The sequence below is a fragment of the Podarcis tiliguerta genome, assembly GCF_965153285.1.
Source record: "Podarcis tiliguerta genome assembly, chromosome: 8".
Lineage (NCBI taxonomy): Eukaryota > Metazoa > Chordata > Lepidosauria > Squamata > Lacertidae > Podarcis > Podarcis tiliguerta.
This window is the reverse complement of record NC_139541.1, coordinates 53,514,464-53,531,752: the sequence shown is the minus strand read 5'-3', so window position 1 is coordinate 53,531,752 and position 17,289 is coordinate 53,514,464. Positions and strand designations below refer to the sequence as shown.

The 17,289-nt window shown below is 51.8% G+C and overlaps 1 protein-coding gene and 1 long non-coding RNA gene across 2 annotated transcripts in view; one reads left to right on the top strand and one right to left on the bottom strand.

The window, feature by feature from the left end:
- On the top strand, positions 1 to 6,803 carry UTP11 (UTP11 small subunit processome component). Its single transcript, XM_083452987.1, has 8 exons — positions 1 to 116; positions 1,006 to 1,067; positions 2,230 to 2,332; positions 3,137 to 3,250; positions 3,837 to 3,930; positions 4,402 to 4,532; positions 6,078 to 6,188; positions 6,544 to 6,803. Exons 1-8 carry the CDS (start codon positions 54 to 56, stop codon positions 6,625 to 6,627), a joined length of 762 nt encoding a protein of 253 aa, XP_083309113.1. The 5' UTR covers positions 1 to 53; the 3' UTR covers positions 6,628 to 6,803.
- A 150-nt stretch (positions 6,804 to 6,953) lies between these two features.
- LOC310683263 overlaps positions 6,954 to 17,289 on the bottom strand; it is a 418,618-nt gene continuing 408,282 nt past the window's right edge. The window contains exons 2-3 of the long non-coding RNA XR_014514336.1: positions 15,443 to 15,716; positions 6,954 to 12,417 (exon numbers count right to left, since the gene is read on the bottom strand). This is a non-coding gene — a long non-coding RNA (uncharacterized lncRNA). The remainder of the gene's footprint in view (positions 12,418 to 15,442; positions 15,717 to 17,289) is intronic.

The following is a 17,289-nucleotide window of genomic DNA, read 5'->3' as shown; positions in this document are numbered from 1 at the left end:
GGCCAGATGGGGACCGGAAGTCGACGGCGCGGAAGTGCCTGGCTCTCGAAAGCATGTCGGCGGCGTTCAAGAAGGCGGGCAAGTCCCGCCAGCGGGAGCACCGCGAGCGGAGCCAGGTGGGCGGACCAGGCAGAGGCGCCGCGGGGAGCGGGACGGGCGGACGATCTCCGATGGCGGCTTCTCCCTTCCTTCCCTCCCCCCCGCTTCGGGTGTCGCTTCCAGGTTTGGGCTGGAAGGGCCAGGGACCCCCGCAGGGGCCTCGCCTGGCTTAGAGGCCGCTGCCCTGCGCCCTGGCTGGGTGGGGAAGAGGTTAGAGGTTGTGGCCAGGGCTGCCCCTCAAGAGCCGAGGCCGCGGCGTCTCTGGAGCTCCTCTCTCCGCCTTCGGGGGGTGTCGCTTCCGACGCCTCCCTGTTGTACGAGGAGCTGCATTAGGAGGGCACCCGAAGGTTTCCTCCTTCTTCCCCTACGGAAAGGCCCCTCTGCCCTCTGGGTCGCTGCGGACGGTCCAGAAGTTCAATAGAAATGCCCGGTTGGAACCCCACCCCACCCCAATGGTTCATCTTGTCCTACCCCCTGCAGTGCAGGGATCACAGCAAAAGCGTCGCTGAGAGATGGCCTTCCGTCCTCTGCTTAAAAACCTCCAGTGGAGGAGAGTTCGCCACCTTCCGAGGTAGCTGGGTGTCAGACAACTGGGCCCACTTCGCTCAGTATGGTCTGCACTGACTGGCAGTGGTGGCCAGTCTCCAGGGTCCTGTTCCAGGTCTAATTGGAGATGCCGGCAAGGATTGGACCTGGGGCCTGCTGCATGGAAGCCAGGCACCCTGCCACTGACCTTACAGGCCTTTCCCCTGGTATTAATACATGTGCTATAAAACAAGCTTAAACTTCAGTAGTCTACTTGTTTGTTTTAAATAAGACACCTTGCACATATATCCACCTACTATGTTTATTGAGCACTTGTCCCCATGTGTGTTTGTTTCTCTCTCCCTGCTCCCCATCCCCCAGCCAGCTTCCCGAAAGAATCTTGGAATCCTTGAAAAGAAGAAGGACTACAAGCTCCGTGCCAAGTGAGTAATGTCCCTCACTCTCACAATACGCCTCCTGCAGCTCCTCACTAGGACCTGCCAGTGTCTTGCACTGCAGCAATGTGATTATCATCATCATCATCATCATTTATTGCATTTATATCTCACCTTTTCCTCCAATGAGCTCCAAGTGGTGTACATGGTTCTCCTCACTCTTCATTTAATACCCATCCCTCCTCATTTCATCCCCACAACAATCCTTGTGAGGTAGATTAGGCTTAGTGGCAGTGACTGGCCCAAGATCACCCTGGGAGTGTCATGGCCAAGTGGGGATTCAACCCCTGGTCTCCCAGGTCCCTAGTCCAGCACTCTAGCCACTGCACCACACTAATGTGATTGTGTCAAGTTTGTCTGACCCTTAAATGTGCTGATCCCAAAATGGTGTGCAGGAGGTCTCTGCTACTGCACTTCCCTGCTCAACAGTTGATGAACGGGAAGGCTTTTCTTGCAGCAGGCAAGGAGATGGGGTCTCCGCCATGGGTGTAGGCAGGTTTTTTTGTTGGGAGGTAGGCTTTTGTTGGGGGAGCAGAACCTCAGTTAAGTATTTTTATTGATTATTATTGATCAATTCAATAAATTTTATTGGGCCCAATTCTTGTGAGCAGCTAGAATTGGGCCCAAGAATGAATTGGCAACCGATGTAGTTGTTTTAAAATAAGGGTTGTGTGCCATCTAAATGGAGCCCCAGGCTGCAATGTGACGGCTGCAGCTTGAACAAATTGAGGTTTGAGTTGTCTTCATGAGCAGCACCATGTGGAGTGTGTTACAGTAAACTAATCTGGAACATTTGGAGGGTAAAGCATTCCCCTAATCATCTGTAATACTTTTCTGTGTTTATGGCAGAGGCTTGCATTAGTTCCTGGTGAAATACAAAAGCCCTGCCACTGGATCAAACCAAAAGCCTCTTTAGTCGAGCATCCTAGTCTCACAGTGGAGAACCAAATCCCTGTGGGAAGCCTCCAAGCAGGAACTGAGTGCAACTGCACTTTCCTTATTCGTGATGCCTGGCAGCTGATATTCAGAAGCGTAAAGGAAGGAGCAACTCTTCCCTGTCCCCCTCTTCTAGCCCATTTGTAGCCTCTCTGTGGAGGAACCTCTTTGTGTGGAAAGGCTGTGCTAATGTGGATGTTTTGTTGCCTTTCAGTGACTACCATAAGAAGCGGAATGCGCTCCAGGCGCTTCGCAGGAAGGCCGAGGAGAAGAACCCGGATGAATTCTATTACAAAATGACCCGCGTGCAGCTCCAGGTGAGAGTCTGCCTTGGGAAGCAGTCCTGCAAAAGGGGGGACATGGCTTCCTGCTTGTTTGTCCAAGAAGCAGATAGTGGATCAAATAGTCTTATTAGCCTGAGTAGAGAATAGGATGGGACTATTTTTGAAGGGTGTGTGTGTTCTGTGACCAACTTGAATAGCTTTAAAAGAGAATAGACAAATGCATAGACGATTAGGCTCTATTTTACCTCCACTGTCAGAAACAGTTTGATTCTGAATACCGGTTACTGCAGACTGGAAGTGGGGAGAGTGCTGTTGCATTCAAGTCCTCCTTATTGGCTTGCTGTTGGGCATTTGGTTGGCCACTGTAAGAAGAGAATTAGATAGGCCTTTGGCTCTTTGGATGAATTAGATAGGCCTTTGGCTCTTTGGATGGGCTCTTCTTATGTGGGGCTGCATTGGAGAGACAGTTGCAGTGTAGATTCTATTGTTGACCTTCATGGCTGGACTGACTGGGTGGTGGTAGGGATAAATGCCCTTGTTTGCATCTGTATATTTGTCCGCTCCATCTTTCCTACATCTTGTGGAGCACAAGAAACCCCATCCTTGCTATTTATGTCTTCGGAGTATTCCTGTTTAATTTTCCTGTTCTGTTTGCTTGTTTGTTTGCCAAAGGGAAAGGGGGGGGGTGTTACTGGCTTGTTCTACAGTGCCTAACCAGTCAGATCTGTTGCAGAGATTGTTGTCATTTTAGGTTTCTGTTGCCCCAGCCCAATCTAAGCTCTTATGGCACCACTGACTGTGTCTGACCGGAAAGTATATATGTTTTCTTACTGGCAGGATGGAGTTCACATAATTAAAAAGCAGGAAGAAGAAACCACGCTGGAGCAGCAGAAACTGATGAAGACACAGGATCTGAAATACATTGAGATGAAGCGGGTAGCTGAAGTCAAGGTTAGAGCACATTCCCTTCACCCTCTGGGATTCCCACTGGACTTAAAGGGAATTTACTTCCTGGCACTTATTGAAGGGTTAACAGTCACCCCTGTAAATGCTGCTCCCTGGTCTACTACGTGTAGAGTTGGGAAGGAGTAGTGGTTGTGTTTGGCTGTCCTGTATGTGGCTTGGCTTGCTTGCAAGAGCCATGCGTCAAGCTTTCCACCGTGCTTCTGTTTTGTGTGAGGCACCCTGGTCTGGTTTTTGTGGATGAATGATCATGGAGAGCTGCCTGGCAGCTGGATGGTCATGCCTTGTGCTGGGAGGCTGCCCTAGACAGATGGCCTCAGGGGACCCTCCTTTCTATCAGGCCAGCCTATTGGTCCCACTGGTTCTCTGTTGCCTACTCTGACTGGTGGTAGCCCATCCCAGACAGAGAAAGGCCTTTGCTTGTCAGGCAGAAGTATTGGGGACTGTGCTTAACACAGCCTGCGTGCAAAGCCTGTGCTCTTCCCTGAGTTCAGGTCCTGCCCCACCACTTCCAGCTCGCCTGGTTCTGTGGCTCCCAGTAAAGATGAAGACTTGAGTCACTTTTCTCCCTCAGAAAATTGAAAGGCTGAAGTCGGAGCTCCACCTGCTGGAAGCTGAGGGCAAGCAGCCGAACAAGCACACATTCTTTTTTGACACAAAGAAGGAAGGTAAGGGGGGCATGTACAGCGGGTAAGGGGGGGGCACTTGGCTGTTCTCTCCCCACCCTCCTCTTTCTTGTTTACTTTTCCTTCAGAGGAGCCTTCCTTCCCATCCTTCTCCTTTGACTCTAATGCGCTTGTGCTGAAGAATGTTGTGGGGGTCGTGGGATAGAAGTTGGAAGAGGGGAAGGGAGGGAGCTGCCAGAGGCATAAGAGCCTGCTGAATCAGGCCAAAGGGGCCCCCTCTAGTCCAGCATTTTGCTCTCACAATGGCCAACAAGTTGCCCATTAGGGGAAACCTGTGAGTGCAGGATTTGAGCACAAGAGGCCTCCCTCCTCCTGTGCCCTCCAGCACCTGGTATTCAGAAGCCCCCAGGCTGCTTCCTCTTCTGCATGACCCTTCCTTAGGGCTCTCGAGTGTCTGGTGAGTGGTGTTTCTTGGCTGACTTTGCCAACCCCAGGGCCTTCTCTTTTTTCCAGTGCAAAGATTTGACATTGCCACCCATCTGAACACTGCACCGGAGCTGGTGGGCAGAGTGTACAACCGGCCGACCCTTGAAACTCTGCGGAAGGAAGCCGTTCGGGGGGCCACCACCCAGGCCCAGTTGAAGGTCTGTGCAGCTGCTGCTTATCAGCCCCCAGAGGCTTCTGCTTGGGAGCTAAACTGAGAGTGCCGAAATGGGAGGACCCACGTTCTCGTCCTGGTTGCATACTTCGGCTTGTAGCCAGCTGAGTTCTGCTCATTTAAGTGGACTTCTGCTCCACTTAAATGAATGGATCTCAGCTATTGATTTCAAGGGGTTTTTTATGGGTACTTTGCGTAATGCTAAATATCACCCCAAGTGCCACGAGGACTAGCGGAGAGGTGCTGGAGTTCTCTCAGCTCCCTGCAGATACAGGGGTGACGTGTTCATCTAGGTAGGCAGATAAGAAGGAAAATATTTCTCAGCCCGGGGTTGGCGGCTGCTGATTTTATTTATAGTCCTCAGGCTTGCATGATTTGGGAAATGGGCCAGAGGGAGCCAGACGTCTGCTCAGTGTGTTTGAGAGTGGGGGAAGGGGATTCCCCCCTTTCTTCCTCCCCTTTCAGTTTGATTGGCTCCAGCCTATCAGGAAGCTCTGCAGAAGGTCACATGACTCCTGCCTGGGATACGGAGGAGGAGGAAGCCTAGAGGAGCAGAAACATTGGGCAATACCCGGCAGCCTGAGAGGAATGCAGAGGCCATCCAGAACTGCTGAGGCAGAGACAGCTGTGGCGGGAGATGGGAGATAAGGTCCCCACCCTCCTGTTGGCATATTGCTGAAGTCGCTGTGCTAGTTCAGACTGGTGGGTTCTCTCCTCTTCCAGGAGAACTGAGTCACCTTCTGAAGGTGCGACAAGTCTGGATCCGTCGTCCTCAATGGTGCTAATTAGCTCACACCTGCCGTGAGATGGCCTTGCTCGGGAAAGCTGGGTCTGGCAGCCTGGGGCCTGGGTGCCGTGGGGATCGGCAACATGCTCCCTGGAAATGGCATTGAGCCAGGCCCACAGGAGAGGCCCAAGCTCCCTCTGTACCTGCTCTAGTGAGATGTGAGACCTCCAGGGTTCCCAGAGCACTCTGCCTGCTTTTGTCAACCCATCCCATCCCACTGGCCTGGTATATGTTTATGTCCTTCCATGGCCTGTTGCTGTAAATAGTTAGGAAGGGTTGGGTTGAAAGGAAGATGCTCCTTTGGGAAAGTCCCTTCGAGAATCCAGGGGAGAAGTTTTACTGCAGGATGTCTGTGGCTTCTCTTGAGAATCTGGCTGCAGGAGGCTACTTATTATCCTGCTTGTTCACATGTTGAATGTTTAGCTGTGAGATGGAGTCTGGTGAAGGTGCCCTTCCTCAGTTACAACTCCCAGCAGCCAGCATGACTTCTTGTCAAGGATGATGATGGGAATTGTAGTCCAGCAACATCTGGAAAGCATTGGAGTCGGGAAGGTTTGCCTTCAGGGTTGAAAGTGGGGTATGCTGGGAACTTTCACTTAACCCACCGAGAAAGAATTGGAGGCAGCCTTGGGCACGATGTCTTCTCCTTAAGATCAGTTGGAGACACCTGGCGTTTCAGGGAAGACTTGTTTCTGTCCATTGCCGAAAGCAATAAGTGCCTCTCTCTCTCTTTTTTGTCTTAAGAAATTAGCCCGCCAGAGGAAGAGTCAGTACAGCCTCCTGAAGCAGCGCATTGAGAGGGAGCGGAAGATGTTTGTCATCGCTCAGAAGCTCCAGACCCGGAAGGACCTTTTGGTGAGGGAGCAGACTGTGTCTCTGCCTTCCACCTACCATTGCTCCCCTTTGCTCTTGGCTGAGGTGGCAGTATCTTGCTACTGCCTTACAGTGGCTTCTCCTGCCTCTTTTCCAGGGAACATGGGGGGTGGGTGTCAATGTGTGTCTCCAGAGAGGATCAGTCAGCCCTTCCTGCTTCCCAAGGGTGACGTGGGCAGTTACACAACCAGTTTGAGAGACTGAGAGATCTAAGATGGGTTGCTTGACTCCTTGCTGCTTCCCAGCCCCCTACCCTATGCCTGGCTTTTCTCTCTTGAGCCTTATGAGAAGGGTATGTTGCTTTAAGAAGCCCCACTTTCTTCTCCCCCAATTTCAGGACAAAGCCCACAAAGTGAAGCTGAAGAAAGAGACCGTCAACCAGCCAGCTATTTACAAATTCCAGTTCAGGCGGAAGCGCTGACTGCCGTGTGCTGTGGTGGGTATGATGAAGGACATCTTATTCCACGATAACTTAGAGGAGGTTCCCCCACCCCTACCCCGGCAAGTGGCCTTTCTTGGTGGAGCCGTCTCATTGCACAAATTCATTTTCTCGTTTTCAGAATAAATGTTGTCTTGTATACCTTCTTTTCAAACAAATCCAGTGGGAGCAATTCTGATTTCTATTGCTTGTGTGAAGGGGCTCATTGAACATGCAGAGATGGGGCCCTAAGGTGGCATTGTCAACCCATCAGAACTGGCAAGAAAATGTCCCTTCCGCTCCAGATTTTGAACTTCTGCACTGGTGGATAATAATAAATTCAAACCAAAATGATCAGTGAGACTTGCATAAAGAAGGTACTTCTTTTCTTCACTCCATGTATTAAGTTACTTGGCAGTTGAGATTACAAGAATATTGACTTTCCCTGTCTGGGATGGGGCCTACTTTGGTTTCCTCTTGTGTAGGCAGATTGCTAAGGGGGAGGATTGGCTGGGAGTCATGGCAGCCCCAGATTCCCCCACTCGGTGAGCTGTGCTGATTGACTAGCTTGCCGTAGGCTGCTTTGCTTCTGAAGGATGTTGCAAGGGGTTTGACTGAGTCCCGCCTTGAATGTGGAGAGGGTAAAGTTCTGCCCACCTTCTGCTCTCCGCAGGTACAATATATTGTGCCACTCTGATAGGGCAGCAGGGAGAGCCTTCCAGAGGAGCAGCCAGCTGGCATTGCCCATCTGAGCTTCTTGGACTTCGCCTAGGAGTGGAGGCTTAGTGCAGAATGCCCAGGAGGTGGCAGTGCTGCTCTGTGGCTGCAGAGGACTGTGCTGGTTGGGGGAAAGCCAGCCAGAGCAGAAAGGGAGCTGCTGGAGTGCTCCTAACCACTCAGCCAGAGGTTGCTCGCCTTGACCCCGTCTGAGATACCAAAGAACTGAGCCAATGTTGTTTGATGAAGTTGATGCTGATGCAGATTCAGCATGCAGACCCCTGGCGTGGCTCAGGTCTTTGTCTCCAGCAAGATCAATTGGGGTTTCTGTTTACTTTTGTTTTTAATGTGTGTGGCTCAACTGCATTCTTGAGGTGGACCTTTGCAAATGGGTTTCTGCTGCCAGGAGAGGGAAGCCCAGCTGGGACACCCTCACAGGCTCTCACCTCGATGAGTGCCCCTCTGGTTCCCCCCATGTTCTCCAACCATATGAGGAGGCAAGAGAGTGAGGGACATCCTGTATTCTTTCAAGGTGGGCCATTGCTGGTTTCCTCTGGGCTCCTGATGGTTGTATGTTAGGCAGTTGGCTTTGGTGATCCAGGCTGATGATCCCGCAGAGCCCTGTTTACTTGGTATGATGCACACCATCAGAATCTCCTGCATTCTTCCACATATAAGGCAGAAGTGGAAAGGAAGGATCTGAAATGCATTTTGGGGCAGACATCCCAGCAGACACTGTCCTGGAAGTGTGCCTGCCCACTTGTGGCAGGTGTTCAATCCCACCTACAGCATGAACGCTGTAGCTCAGCAACCCAGGATTAGGTGCAGGGAGGTTTGCTTCCTAGACAAGGCATGCAAAATCTTTGCTAAGGTCGGTCCCTCCTTTCCTCTTTCGGCCCTCAATCTTGCAGAGAGTCGCCCTGCTCATCTCACACCTGGGGCAGTATTGTTTCCTGCAACCTCATCCAATCCTTACAGGGTTTTGTGAGGGTGAAAGGCTGCAGAGGAGTATGAGAAGAGCCTGGTGGCTGGATCTAACCAAAGGCTGCCCGTCTAGTCTTGCACTCTTATTTCACAAGGCCCAAATGAGCCCACAAGCAGGAGCTGAGTGCAAGAGCACTTCCCTGCCCCGTCTGATCCCCCCAATAATTGGAATTCAGAAACATGCTCCCATCTCTGAGCCTGGAGATGATGCAGCCAGTGTGAGCAGTAGCATTTGGTAACGTCTTCCTCCCTGAGTAGGCATTCTAAGAGCCATTTGTAGGAAGGTGATTCTCATGCCCCTATCTCTAGCAGGTCAGCATGGAGCTTTCGGAGCCAAGGGGTCGCTGGAGGCTTGTTGCCAGGTTCTCCTTACCTCGTCAAAAGAGGTGCTCAGCCCCCCCCCACCAACCCAATTTCTTTGGACTTGGGGTCATCTTGGCCAGCTCTGGCATCATTCATGCTTGGAATGTGGAAAAGGCTTCCATAAGGTCCTCCAGGCCCTTCCCGCTGCAGATAGAAGCCCAGAAAAGTGCCTAGATTGGCAACCAGGGCTGCTGTACAGATCTCTTTTCTCTTCCAGTGTCCCTGGGACAATGCTCAGCCCCACTGAGTGCTGAGGCACCCATACAGCTCTTTTGCTGCAGGACTTTCCTGTATTTCTCAACCCTGGTGAAATCTGGAGTGGGAAGCATGGGGTGGGGTCTCTGAGCCCCCAGCGCCTGCCTGGAGGGATCTGTGGGGGAGAGAAGCAGCTGGGGATAATTATAGTAACAGGAACTGAACAGGCAGGTTTCTGGGAGCTGGAAGCTCCTCCCTCCCTCCCCGTCTCCCTGCTGGGTGATGGTGCATCTGGGCTCCAGGTGACTCAGTGTGTGGCAAAGGGTGGTGGAGCCCTCTTGGGAAATAACCTACTTGCTTGTGCCACAGCCGGGCAGAGAGCCAGCTGCCCGCTTGCTGCCCTGAGCCCGGGCTGCTTGGGGGCCACTTGCCTGGGCTTCTGGGTGGCTGATCGGGGGAAGCCAAGAGTGTTTGCCTTTCCCTGCTCTCTCCCTCAGAGGTGTGTGAGGATAGGTATGTTTGTGGAGAAGAGAGCCCTGCAGGCTTCTTTTTAAATCCTCTCTGCAAGCCTGCAGATTGATCAAGAGTTTGTCCCACAGCAGCAGCAGCCTTCTCTCTGTCAGATAGGAGGCAACTGAGCACCTTGGCTGCAATCCCACTGGGCTAATTCAAGCTGAAGCTTTTCTGCCTGCCTGCACCCTGCATAGAGTAGGGAGCTGTCCTAGACCACCATGCCAGCCCATCTCACTCAGCCTTGCTTTCACTGGGACTGGCTGCGAATCTCCATGGTTTCAGACCGTGTCTTGCTGAAAGGAAGGGGAGAGGTCAGGGTTTGAACTTGGGACTTTTTGCATGTAGTTTGATATATTCCAGAGTGGCTTCTGACAAAGAGCAACCCAATTGCACTTTCGTATCCATTGCCACTGCTAGGAGCAGCTAGCCTGCATCTTGGACACAGCTGTCAACATGAGGCTTCCCGCGGTTTGAACATGGGCTGTCACTCCATCACCAGAAGTCATGGCATTGGCATGGTTGGAGCTCCACGCTGGGTCCTTGGCAAGGGGCCTTTGGTGCCTCGTGCTTGAGGAGTCCTCAGAGAAGTAGGTGGTTCAAGGTAGCCTCTGCTTCTATCCCAGGCAGGTCAGGGCAGGTAATAACAGCTGCCACAGTGTGCCAGGAACGTATTGACAAGGCTTCCCTTGAACCATTGCTGCAGCGCCTTCCAGCCCCAGCTGCTTTGAAAGCCAGTCCCTGGCACAGAGCAGGAGGAGAACATAAGAGCCTGCTGAATCAGGCCAGTCCTGTTCTCATGGTTCTTAACCAGATGCCCCAAAGGGAAACCAGCAAACAGGACTCTGAGCACAAGGGCAGTTTTCCCCCTCCTGAGGTGTCCAGCAGCTGGTATTCAGAAGCATTGCTGCCTCTCCTAACTGTGGAGGCAGTGCATAGCCATAGCAGCTAGTAGTCATTGATAACATCCTCCATGAAATTGTCTAGTAGTCATTGATAACCTCCTCCATGAATTTGTCTATAACCTTTAAAGCCATTCAGGTTGGTGGCGATCACTGTCTCCTGTGGGAGCGAGTTCCATAGTTTAACTTGTGTGCTGCGTGAAGAAGCATGGGTCAGCCAAATCCAGCCTGGGGGCTTCTGTGGAGTTTCAGGGCAGAATTACTGAGCAGCCCAAAGAAGTGGCATGGGGAAATAATTTTGCTGGTGGAGAGGACCAAGGAGTCAAACCAGTCGCACACACACCTGCACTTGAAAGCCCCATGGATGGGCTGCCCTGGACACCCTGCCAGGAGCCCCAGCCCCCAGTCAACCCTCTCCGCTGCTCTTCTGGGACGGGCGAGCAGTTTCCTCATGCATTGTCATGAGCTGGGGGCAGGGGGACAGGCAGGCTTTCTTCTTAGTCAGAGCTGGAGCCGAGGTCTGTTTTGGCTGCTCATCAGCATCAGGGAACTGTGTCCCTGCGAGGTTTGATACAATTTAATTAACCTAATTAAAAGCTCTGATTGCAGAGATGATTGGGGTAGAGCCAGCAGCAACTGCATATTTATAATGAGCTGGAAGGTGTGGGACCTCCGCCAAGCGATATGCATCTCTAATGAGCTGCTGCTGGTGCGATCTGAGCGCGCCTTTGGAACGTGAACATTTATTTTTGGCAACGGCGGGCAGTTTATCGCCAAGACGCGGAGGGAGGGAGCCTCCTTCCTTCCCAGCTCCAGGCGTGGCTCTCCCACTCCCAGCCCCCTTGACAGACACAGACGCAGCCTTGCCAAGGTGCAAAGGCAGGCAGGCAGGCAAGCAAACAAACACCCACCCTGCGTGCAAACCTGAGCCCAGAGAGAGAATCAGAGAGATGCACCCAGGCTCCTTCCCTCTCAGTCATTCATAAAACCCAGCACACACTCCATGCTCCTGGCCTCATGCAGCCCACCCTCTGAGCCCTTCTGGTACATGCAAGATCTGCACCCATCCACCCCAGCTGCCCAAATATCTCTCTACTGTCTAGTAGTCCCTCCATGCCCTTTTGGGGGAGCTCCCGCAAGGCCTGGTTCTTTCTCCAGCCTCTGACTAAAAGAGACTCTCAGTCCACCGAGACCAGGATAGGCTTTGGAGAGCCACTGTGGTGTAGTGCTTAGTGTGTTAGACTAGGATCTGGGAGACCAGGGTTCAAATCCCCACCTGAGTCGTGAAACTCACTTGGGTGACCTTGGCGGCCAGTCAGTGCCTCTCAGCCTAACCTACCTCACAGGGTTGTTGTAGTAATTAAGTGAGAAGGAGGACCAAAGGGAATCTTGCCTGCCCCACTACCTGAGTGAGCTTTAACCTTCTCCATGCATAGCAGGAGCACCTTCCCACCAGTTTGGACCCAGAGCGGTGGCTGATCCATGCCAGGCTGTTGCAGGGAGGCAAGAGGACAAGATGGTCAGTGAAGGAACACCTACACCCCTCTCCTTCCAAACTGCATTGGTTCCTCTGCACAGCAAGGAAGCTTCCTCGGAGACCCCACTGTGAAATCTAGTTCATTTTCAGTGGACAGGACAGGCCTGGTCACAGGGGAGTGGGTCAGAAGATAAAATGAGGCAGAGGTGTGTAAAGGTGTGGGTGTCAAGCAGGGAGGTGGGGAGCTGTTTTGATGTTGACCACTATTTGTTGGCAGCTCCACTTCCAGGGATTCATTCTGCAAGCACAGCACCATCTCCAGGCACGGCCTCCAGGGGTTTTCTTTCCCTTTCTTTCGGTCCAAATGGGCTCTATGGTGGCTTGCAATCTTTAAAAATGTATCAGTAAAAAATAAAATGCAGAACTTGTTACACATTTTTTTTTAAATGTTAAATTGGAGCTAACTAAAATAAATGCAGTGGAGGGGAGGAAAACACTGAAGGCTTGTTGAAATAAACATGCTTTTACAGTTTGCCCAAAGGGTCTTAAATGAATGGGCTCCTTTGGTTTCCTGGGTACTGCAGCTGCAAAGACTCTTCTTGCCTTCTGCATCCCAGGTGAGTGCACCTCTAATGGAAACGTGACCTGGAGCAAAGCAAACACAGTGTGATATCAGCAGGTTCACGTTATATCAGTTAGTTCTTGTAATATGGCCCATCACAAATCCTGGCCCCAAACTGTTAGGGCATTGAATCAGGCCCAGAAAGGAAATGGCAGTCTGTGCAGATTGTACAACTCTGGAAACAGCCCGGGTGAAGTTCTGTCAACTGCCTCTTGATTTCCAGACTTGTTTCAAAGGCAGCCCCACAGAGAGCATCTTTCAGGCATTCATCTTGATAGGATGGTAGCATGTTTGACAGTGACCACCTCTTTTTCCAGGGAAAGGTGGAATTGATGCACTTTGGGCAAAACCACTTGGAGACACAGCTGCCCCCTGAGCATCCAAGAGGGCTCCTAAACTGTGGACCTCAACCTTCCAGGGTATGGAACCTCATTTAGGACAGGGAGGTCAACGAAGGCACCAGGCGGACCTCTCTGGGGAGAGTATTCCATAGACGGGAAACTAACTCAAAAGGCCCTTGTGGTCAAAGTGTTACTTATGCCCTACTTCCAAGGAGATCATAGCACCAATGCACATAGGGTAGCAATCCTCCCCCCACCTCCTGAATAAGGCCCCTTGCATCAGAAATAACTGCACCATCATTTCTCTGGGGGATTCAGGGTTTCCTTTGTAAAAGGCCTGGTGGGACAGCAGTGGTGACTGAGCTACCTACTTCAGAAGAAGAAGTCGTCATCACCGAGCCCACCACCTCATCTAAAGAGTATGAATTTGAAGCCCTTGTCTGTCTGCCTGTGAAAGACAGCATCTGGTTTTACTGGCCATACAGGGAAATCAGAAGATTGCCTTGGCTCAGAGAGGACCACCACCACCACCAACAGCTGGTCACCAGCTCCAGCTGGCTATCCCACCACAGCAGAACAGAGAGACAGGAGTCCGCACAGCTGCACATGGTGGGTGGGTGGCTGGCTGGCAGGGATTCAGTGCATTGAAGAAGCCCAGATTGAGCCTTGCTTGTGTTTATGCCCCCAAGTCTTTCCTAAATCCTCAACAAACAGGGTGGAGTCCCAAGGAATGTGTTGGGGGTGGGTGGGAGGCATGTGCGTGTCCTCAAGTGACCGGCCCCCTCCTCTAAGGTGGCTCTAGCCTCCCACTGCACGGGGGTGGGAAACACTGTGGTTCCAGGAGTCACATTTTTGGAGTGGTCTCTCTGCTGCCCGAGCAAATAAATGTCCCGGCAGGCGGACAATTGTGTGCTTATGAGGGGCTCTGTTGGAGGCTCAAGTGCCCTTTGTAGGGGACTTGTCAGCAGTGTGTGCTTTTGCTGAGTGTATGCTGAGACCCCTCCTCTCCTCCCCCCAGAAGAAAAGGCTTTGCTGAATGCCCACACTGGGGACTTTGTTCCCTGGGGGCTTGAGGGCTCTGTGGCCTGTGCCAGCCTCGCAAAATGGGCCTTGCAGACCTGCGTGGTGAGAGATAATGTTTCCTTCTTATCTACTGCTGCCCACCTACATGAGGGCCAGGGGGCTGACCTTCCAAAACAAGCCTTGATTCTTCCGAGGATTGTTGGCACCCTCCCAGGCCCGCTCTGCTCACAGGGTGGCCCTTGTGCTCGCTGCATGGAAGGACCCCGATCCGTGGCTCAGCCCACGCAGGCTGAGGCTGCACAAAGGGAGCTCAGGCGGCCGCTCGGCCCCTCCCCGGGCATCTTCTGGGCAAGAATGTTCCCTTCGCTGCATATAATAATATAAATGCACACAAAGGGAGGTGGCTGCCTGCGTCAGGCTTTTCGCTTGCTCTCTTGGGAGCCTAGTCTCGGCCCCCCAAAGGTGAAATCTCTCATCACAGCTGCCCATGAATCTTGGGCTGGCTCCATTCATGGAGATCTGCAAACTTGATTTTAAAGGGGCCCAATTACCACAAACGTGGGGTACAATCCCATAGAGCAGGTATATCCAGCCTTTTCAGATTCAGGATCCACTTTTAACCCAAACATGCATTTGGGGGACTTGTTTCTTAATCTTTTATTCTGTTGCAACTGCTCTTGGATCAGGCTGCAACCCACCAGTCCAAGGCTAAGGAGGAGTCACATAGGTTCAGTGGTAGAGCATTTGCCTTGCATACAGAAGGTCCCAGGTTCAATCCCCAGTATCACCAGGTAGGCTTGGGAGAGACTTTGACCTGAAATCACTGAGAGCCACTCAATGTAGACAATACTGAGCAAGATGGATAAGGCAGCTTCCGATGTTCTTATGAGTGGATGAGCTGCTGGGCTGGTGGAGCTCACCTGGGATGGCTGGCAGAAGCTCCATGAGGGCAGAAGCTCCTGCAGCAGAGCAGGCAACAGTAGGGGAGGGCTGTGGGCCTGGCACTGTTTGGGCCATTTGGGGCTGAAGGAAGAGAAGTCAATGGGAAAGGGAAGATCAAAATAAGAAAGTCCACCCCCCCCACCCCCGGAAATGACAGAGGGCAGGATGCAGTGCAGCTCAGCAGCCAGGCACAGCAGCACCCCTCAAGCAGTCAATAAGCCCCCCTGCACAAAGTGTCCAGATCAAAGGATGCAGCTCTCCTCCGAAAAGGAAACACCTGCTTCCCAAAAGAGGTTTCTGAGCATGTGCCAAGTACCCTTTCGAAAGGGCTTCAAGGTGTGCCAGAACCCCATCACTCCCATCTCTTGGAAAAGTCACATCCCCACCCCTTTTTCTGCCTAGGTCAGGGGCAGAGTGTTCCGCTTTGGGATCATGGAGGGCCTTGTTAACAGAGTTGCCTGGCCTAGATCCCATCAGGGTGACAGGTGTGGGAATGTTGAGGATAGTAGGAGAGGATATCTTGATTAAATATTATCTTTCCTCACTCTCGCTAGTGAGCTGATAGCAGAGCACGTTCCCCTGTATATCGCAAGAAGCTAGTTTGTTAGAATCTCTTGAGTTAAGCAATCCAGTCTGGCTTGTCCAGATTGGATTTGTTCCTGGTAAATTCCCCTTTGAGTCCCTCTTAAAAAGAATAAAGACACAGCAGTGTTCTCTTAAAAATAATAAGAAGTTTACTTACATTCAGTTCACAGTGTGATCCTGAAGGCAGGCTTTAGCTTGCAGTTACAGAAGAGAGTGTGGGTTCATCCCATATGGGGACTAAGCCCATGTGCTGCTGGCTGAGAGCCAGCAGACAGCAAAAGAACAACAAGATGGAACAAGGTGAAACAGCGAAAGGAGAAGGGAAGATGGCTGCGTGACCAGCCCTTTTATGGGGTCTCCCAGGGTCATGCCCATCTACCTGGTCACATGCAGGGGGAGGATGCTCCAGACAGGTGTGACAGGAAGTCCTCCTGGCTGGAGTAACATCCCCCTGTGTGTCCACTCTGGACTCTGGGCAAACAGCAAATGGTGTATTTGACTGCTACAGTGATGTCACATCCCACAACAGGTGGTGGGAGCATGAAGGACCAGGCAAGAGGGGTCCCGTCAGTCCAGGCCATCACAGGGTTCATGGCTGCCAAAAGGTTCTCTGGCATTTTGGAACTCCCTGTCTATTGATATCAGGCGGGTGCCTTCACTGTACTCTTTTTGACGCCTGCTAAAAGGATCCTTGCTTAGACAAGCCTACTCACAGATTCAGAAAGTGGATGCGAGTTTTAATCTCTTTTTACTCTATTGTTATTTTAACTTTTTGAAAGTCTTAAATTGTTATTAATTTTTTAATTGGTTTTCACAACATTATAAACAAACAAACAAACAAACACATAAGACAAACAAACATAAATCATAACTTTATTGAAAATTACACTTATTAACATTGTTAAGTGACTTCCTCGCTTCCCCTTGGTTGAACTTCATTGCATATCCTTTTAACGGTTTTCCAAATAAATTGTTATTAATTCTTCTTAGTGGTGATTGTGTAATTTTATCCTTTTTGTAAACCGCTTTGAGATTGTTGGTTTTCCCCCCCCAATCAAGTGGCGTACAGATTTTATGAAATAAATAAATAGTAGTTAAAGTGGGCTGCTGGAATGTGCCCACTGCCCTTGGCACAGGGACAGCTGTGTTTGCCAGATGCAGACAGGCAAATGCCACCCATCTGGCTAGCCCTGTGCGTGGGATCGCTTTGGGAGCCTCTCTCCTTGCTGGAACAGTCGGGGGGGGGGCATCGCCTGCCTGCTGCACATCTGGGTGAAGTGCAGCGCCCTGCCTAGCCCCAGCTGAATGCACTCCGTGTTCCAGCTGCATTCCAGGATGGGAGAGCTGAACTCTGGCCAGGAGGCCTCGGGTGGACGGAAACAGCAACCATCCCATCTATGCAGCTGCTTGCCAACTGTCGTCAGAAGGAAGGGATGCCCTGAGCCAGTGACGCGCGCTGGGCTGGCGTGGGGCTGAGGCCCTCCTGCACAGCACTGGCCAGGCTGCCAAGAAGGGGGAGAGGAGCTGCTGTTGCGGCCACCGGATCCTGAACCTTCCTCCAGGGTCAGGCTTTAGTCAGGAGAATCGGAAACAGAGCCTACTGCTGGGTTGTTCCTGACCTCTCTGCCTATTTTAGCTGGCACAGAGCTGCCCGACTGATTTGGGAATGGAATGGAATGTCTTTGCTAATAGGATCTGGGCATTCTGAACACCATTTTTCAGAATGAACTGAGAATCACAGAACTGTAGGGTTGGAAAGGACCTCAAGGGTCTTCTGGTCTAACTCCCTGAGATGCAAGCATCACAGATGACTATCCAATCTCTGCTTAAGGAAGGAGTCCACCACCTTACACACTTACAACCAACTTACCACCAACTTACACACTTAGGGCCAGGCTTGTGCAAAGGTAGGGGGCAGGGGCAGGGGGACAGCCAAGTTCACTTGCCCCAATCCTTAGAGGGCTAAGCTGGCCAGTGTGGGGCAGGGAGCTGTCAGGGACCAGC

Coding starts and splice junctions, on each gene's coding strand:
- UTP11 (XM_083452987.1), top strand. CDS start 54: ATGTCGGCGGCGTTCAAGAAGGCGGGCAAGTCCCGCCAGCGGGAGCAC. Junction 1,068..2,229: donor GACTACAAGCTCCGTGCCAA/GTGAGTAATGTC, acceptor GTTGCCTTTCAG/TGACTACCATAAGAAGCGGA. Junction 3,251..3,836: donor AGCGGGTAGCTGAAGTCAAG/GTTAGAGCACAT, acceptor TTTCTCCCTCAG/AAAATTGAAAGGCTGAAGTC.